Source organism: Trichomycterus rosablanca, chromosome 15, assembly GCF_030014385.1.
Source record: "Trichomycterus rosablanca isolate fTriRos1 chromosome 15, fTriRos1.hap1, whole genome shotgun sequence".
NCBI classification, from domain to species: domain Eukaryota; kingdom Metazoa; phylum Chordata; class Actinopteri; order Siluriformes; family Trichomycteridae; genus Trichomycterus; species Trichomycterus rosablanca.
In genome coordinates, this window is record NC_086002.1 from 21,917,556 (window position 1) to 21,922,526 (window position 4,971).

Consider the following 4,971-nt stretch of genomic DNA (forward strand, 5'->3'; position numbering starts at 1 on the left):
ATTACAGCCAATAAGAACTGTGCAGAAATAAAAGACTCGGTTCCTTTTGTTCATTTCAAAGATCCGTTCAATAGAATCGGATCGTTGGCGAACGACCCATCACTAGTATATCTGCAGTTAGCACTGAGCATGTGAGTGAGAGGGGAGCGCCTGTTTAGCGGAGCAGCCTTGTGATGTCAGGAACAAGATCAGTGAGATTCAAACACAGATCTGCTCTGACAAAAGCGAGAGAGCTACTGATAACTTTACTGAGAACTTTACTGAGAACTTTACTGATAACTTTACTGAGAACTTTACTGAGAACTTTATAGACGTAATGAAGTACAGTGTCTGTGTAGCCCCGAATATTTTTAAAAACACATTCGTTTTAATTAAACTGTTTTTATTAAAATAGAATTATAACTTTGAAACAGATTTTGTTAGTAATTTACACATTTTGTTTAATATTTTTTTTATTTAAAATTATTAAATGATTAATTTTTTCGGTGCATGTAATTACTTTTCCGAGATTATCTGGCGTACCACCTCGTGCTGCTTCACGTACCACAGTTTGAGAACCACTGGACTATTCCATGAATTATTCTTTATTCTTTATTTTTCTCTCTTTATCTGTATAATTTCATGCTGAGGCCTTCATGCATTTAAAGGACCCCTCCTGCCTAGGGTCTGCTTTATCTCAGATCTATCCAATTAGGAAAAGAACTAAGCTAAGTGAATTCTAGCAAAGACAATCCAACATGTTGTAATGTTTATGAATAAAATCCTCAGACAGACTGTCCGGGTAAGTCTACCAGTTATGTATCATTTCTATTTTAATACTGTGTTGGAGATGTAGTGTTAAGAATGATGTTATACCAATATTCTGAACACAAAGCTAAAGAACATTTGTACTGCATGTTTAAATCACATGTATTGATTTCTGAGTATTAGAGCTGTTTAATCTATATAATCAGTATTTAGATTTTGTTCTGTTATTATGTTAGTGATATTAAAAGTTCACTTTTACAATCAGATACGTTTTAAGATTACTTTGTGTAATAAAACTCTTCCCACACTAAGAGCAATGCTATGGTTTCTCTCCAGTGTGAATGCGCTGGTGTCTTTTAAAATGACTCTGTTGACTAAAACTCTTCTCACACTGTGAGCACTGATACGGTTTCTCTCCAGTGTGAATGCGCTGGTGTGTTTTCAGATAACTCTGTGTATTAAAACTCTTTCCACACTGTGAGCACTGATACGGTTTCTCTTCAGTGTGAATGCGCTGGTGTTTTTTTAGATCACTCTGTGTATTAAAACTCTTCCCACACTGTGAGCACTGATACGGTTTTTCTCCAGTGTGAATGCGCTGGTGTCTTTTAAAATGACTCAGTTGATTAAAATTCTTCCCACACTGTAAGCACTGATATGGTTTCTCTCCAGTGTGAATGCGCTGGTGTCTTTGAAAATGACTCAGTTGATTAAAACTCTTCCCACACTGTAAGCACTGATATGGTTTCTCTCCAGTGTGAATGCGCTGGTGTATTTTGAGAGGACTTTGATGATTAAAACTCTTCCCACACTGTGAGCACTGATATGGTTTCTCTCCAGTGTGAATGCGCTGGTGTTTTATTAGATCACTCTGTGTATTGAAACTCTTCCCACACTGTGAGCACTGATATGGTTTCTCTCCAGTGTGAATGTGCTGGTGTATTTTGAGATCACTCTGTGTATAAAAACTCTTCTCACACTGTGAGCACTGATATGGTTTCTCTCCAGTGTGAATGCGCTGGTGTATTTTGAGATTACTCTGTTGATTAAAACTCTTCTCACACTGTGAGCACCGATATGGTTTCTCTCCAGTGTGAATGCGCTGGTGTATTTTAAGATTACTCTGTTGATTGAAACTCTTCTCACACTGTGAGCACTGATATGGTTTCTCTCCAGTGTGAAAGTGCTGGTGTTTTTTGAGATGACTCTGTGTATTAAAACTCTTCTCACACTGTGAGCACTGATATGGTTTCTCTCCAGTGTGAATGCGCTGGTGTATTTTGAGATGACTCTGTGTATAAAAACTCTTCTCACACTGTGAGCACTGATACAGTCTCTCTCTAGTGTGAATGCGCTGGTGTATTTTGAGATTACTCTGTCGATTAAAACTCTTCTCACACTGTGAGCACTGATATAGTTTCTCTGAAGTGTGAATGCCCTGGTGTCTTTTAAAATGACTCTGTTGATTAAAACTCTTCCCACACTGTAAGCACTGATACGGTTTCTCTCCAGTGTGAATGCGCTGGTGTTTTTTGAGATTACTCTGTCGATTAAAACTCTTCTCACACTGTGAGCACTGATATGTTTTTTCTCCAGTGTGAATGCGCTGGTGTCTTTTAAAATGACTCTCATGATTAAAACTCTTCCCACACTGTGAGCACTGATACGGTTTCTCTCCAGTGTGAATGCGCTGGTGTCTTTTAAAATGACTCTCATGATTAAAACTCTTCCCACACTGTGAGCACTGATACGGTTTCTCTCCAGTGTGAATGCGCTGGTGTATTTTGAGATTGCTCTGGTACCTGAAGCTCTTCCCACACTGGGAGCAGACGTTTCCTTCTCTCTGTGTGGGACTGAGAGACGTGTTAATGCTGACAGTACCAGAGGACGTTTGCTGATTACTGGAGCTTCTGGTGGGCGTCAGATCCTCATGTTCAGTCTTAATCTTCACCACAGTCTCATATTTAACATGGTTGCAGCTCTTGATGTGATTGTGGAGCTGATTTTGGGTTGTAGAGGAACATGGACACGAGAAGCAGCAGAAATCCTTGTTCAGTTCTGAAGCAGAAAATAATCAAATACATTTATAACATTATCAATAATCAAATACATTTATAACATTGTAAATCATCAAATACATTTATAACATTATGAGTCATCAAATACATTTATAACATTATAAGTCATCAAATACATTTATAACATTATAAATCATCAAATACATTTATAACATTATAAGTCATCAAATACATTTATAACATTATAAACAATCAAATACATTTATAACATTATAAATAATCAAATACATTTATAACATAAATAATCAAATACATTTATGAGACATTGATAAATCATCAATTGGGTGCTTCTGGATGTTTGTTGAATACATTGTATAGACATTATAGAGTATAACATAGATTTATAGAATATAAATAATCAAATTTACATTTATGAAGTTAATAGTCAAATACATTTATAACATTATAAATGATCAAATACATTTATAACATTATAAATAATCTAATACATTTATAACATTATGAATAATCTAATACATTTATAACATTATAAATCATCAAATACATTTATAACATTATAAATAATAAACATATTTATAACATTATAAATAATCAAATACATTTATAACATTATAAATAATCGAAAACATTTATAACATTATAAATAATCAAATACATTTATAACATTATAAATAATCAAATACATTCATAACATTATAAATAATAAACATATTTATAACATTATAAATAATCGAAAACATTTATAACATTATAAATAATCGAAAACATTTATAACATTATAAATCATCAAATACATTTATAACATTATAAATAATCAAATACATTTATAACATTATAAATAATCAAATACATTTATAACATTATAAATAATCAAATACATTTATAACATTATAAATAATAAACATATTTATAACATTATAAATAATCAAATACATTTATAACATTATAAATAATCAAATACATTTATAACATTATAAATAATCAAATACATTTATAACATTATAAATAATAAACATATTTATAACATTATAAATAATCAAATACATTTATAACATTATAAATAATCAAATACATTTATACCATTATAAATAATCAAATACATTTATAACATTATAAATAATCGAAAACATTTATAACATTATAAATAATCGAAAACATTTATAACATTATAAATCATCAAATACATTTATAACATTATAAATAATCAAATACATTTATAACATTATAAATAATCAAATACATTTATAACATTATAAATAATGAAATACATTTATAACATTATAAATAATAAACATATTTATAACATTATAAATAATCAAATACATTTATAACATTATAAATCATCAAATACATTTATAACATTATAAATAATAAACATATTTATAACATTATAAATAATTAAATACATTCATAACATTATAAATAATTAAATACATTTATAACATTATAAATAATCAAATACATTTATAACATTATAAATAATCAAATACATTTATAACATTATAAATAATGAAATACATTTATAACATTATAAATAATCAAATACATTTATAACATTATAAATAATCAAATACATTTATAACATTATAAATAATTAAATACATTCATAACATTATAAATAATTAAATACATTTATAACATTATAAATAATAAAACACATTTATAACATTATAAATAATAAAGATTGTTAGTAAATGTTAAACTGAGATCTGATGCTAAAGTCCTGTAACGTGATTCATCCTGCATTCATCATTTCCTGCTCACACTGATCTGCATGAGCACAATACAAGCTTTCACTGTATGATGCTTCATCCCAGCTGCCTCTGATTCTATTCAATCCAAATCTTATTTTACTCAAGATAAAAAATATCTTACTGAGTTCATCTTTATCTTCAGCTTCTTCCTTCTTCACAGGCTTCATCTGGAAACCTCCACACTGTTGGTCCACTGGGGTGAGGTGTTCCTCAGAGGTGAGGTGTTCCTCAGGGATTAAAGATCCTTCACCTGAAATGTTTTTGTTTTGTGAAGAAAAAAAAAAAGGTTGTTATTGTTGGTATTAAGCACTTAAGTTAGAACTAACAGACACGTACTTCTATACTATCTGTCAAAAAAGACGATCTATAAACCTTTGTTCAAACAGGGTTTCAGCAGATTTAATAATAATAATAATAACAACAATAATACA

At 30.1% G+C, this 4,971-nt stretch overlaps 1 protein-coding gene across 1 annotated transcript; it reads right to left on the bottom strand.

The window, feature by feature from the left end:
* Positions 1-426: 426 nt before the first annotated feature.
* LOC134328785 (zinc finger protein 658B-like) lies at positions 427-2,569 on the bottom strand (the record flags this gene model as incomplete). The annotated part of the gene is made up of 1 exon (XM_063010013.1): positions 427-2,569. A coding segment is annotated over one exon (1,503 nt), but the record flags the coding sequence as incomplete, so codon positions are not given.
* Positions 2,570-4,971: the final 2,402 nt, after the last annotated feature.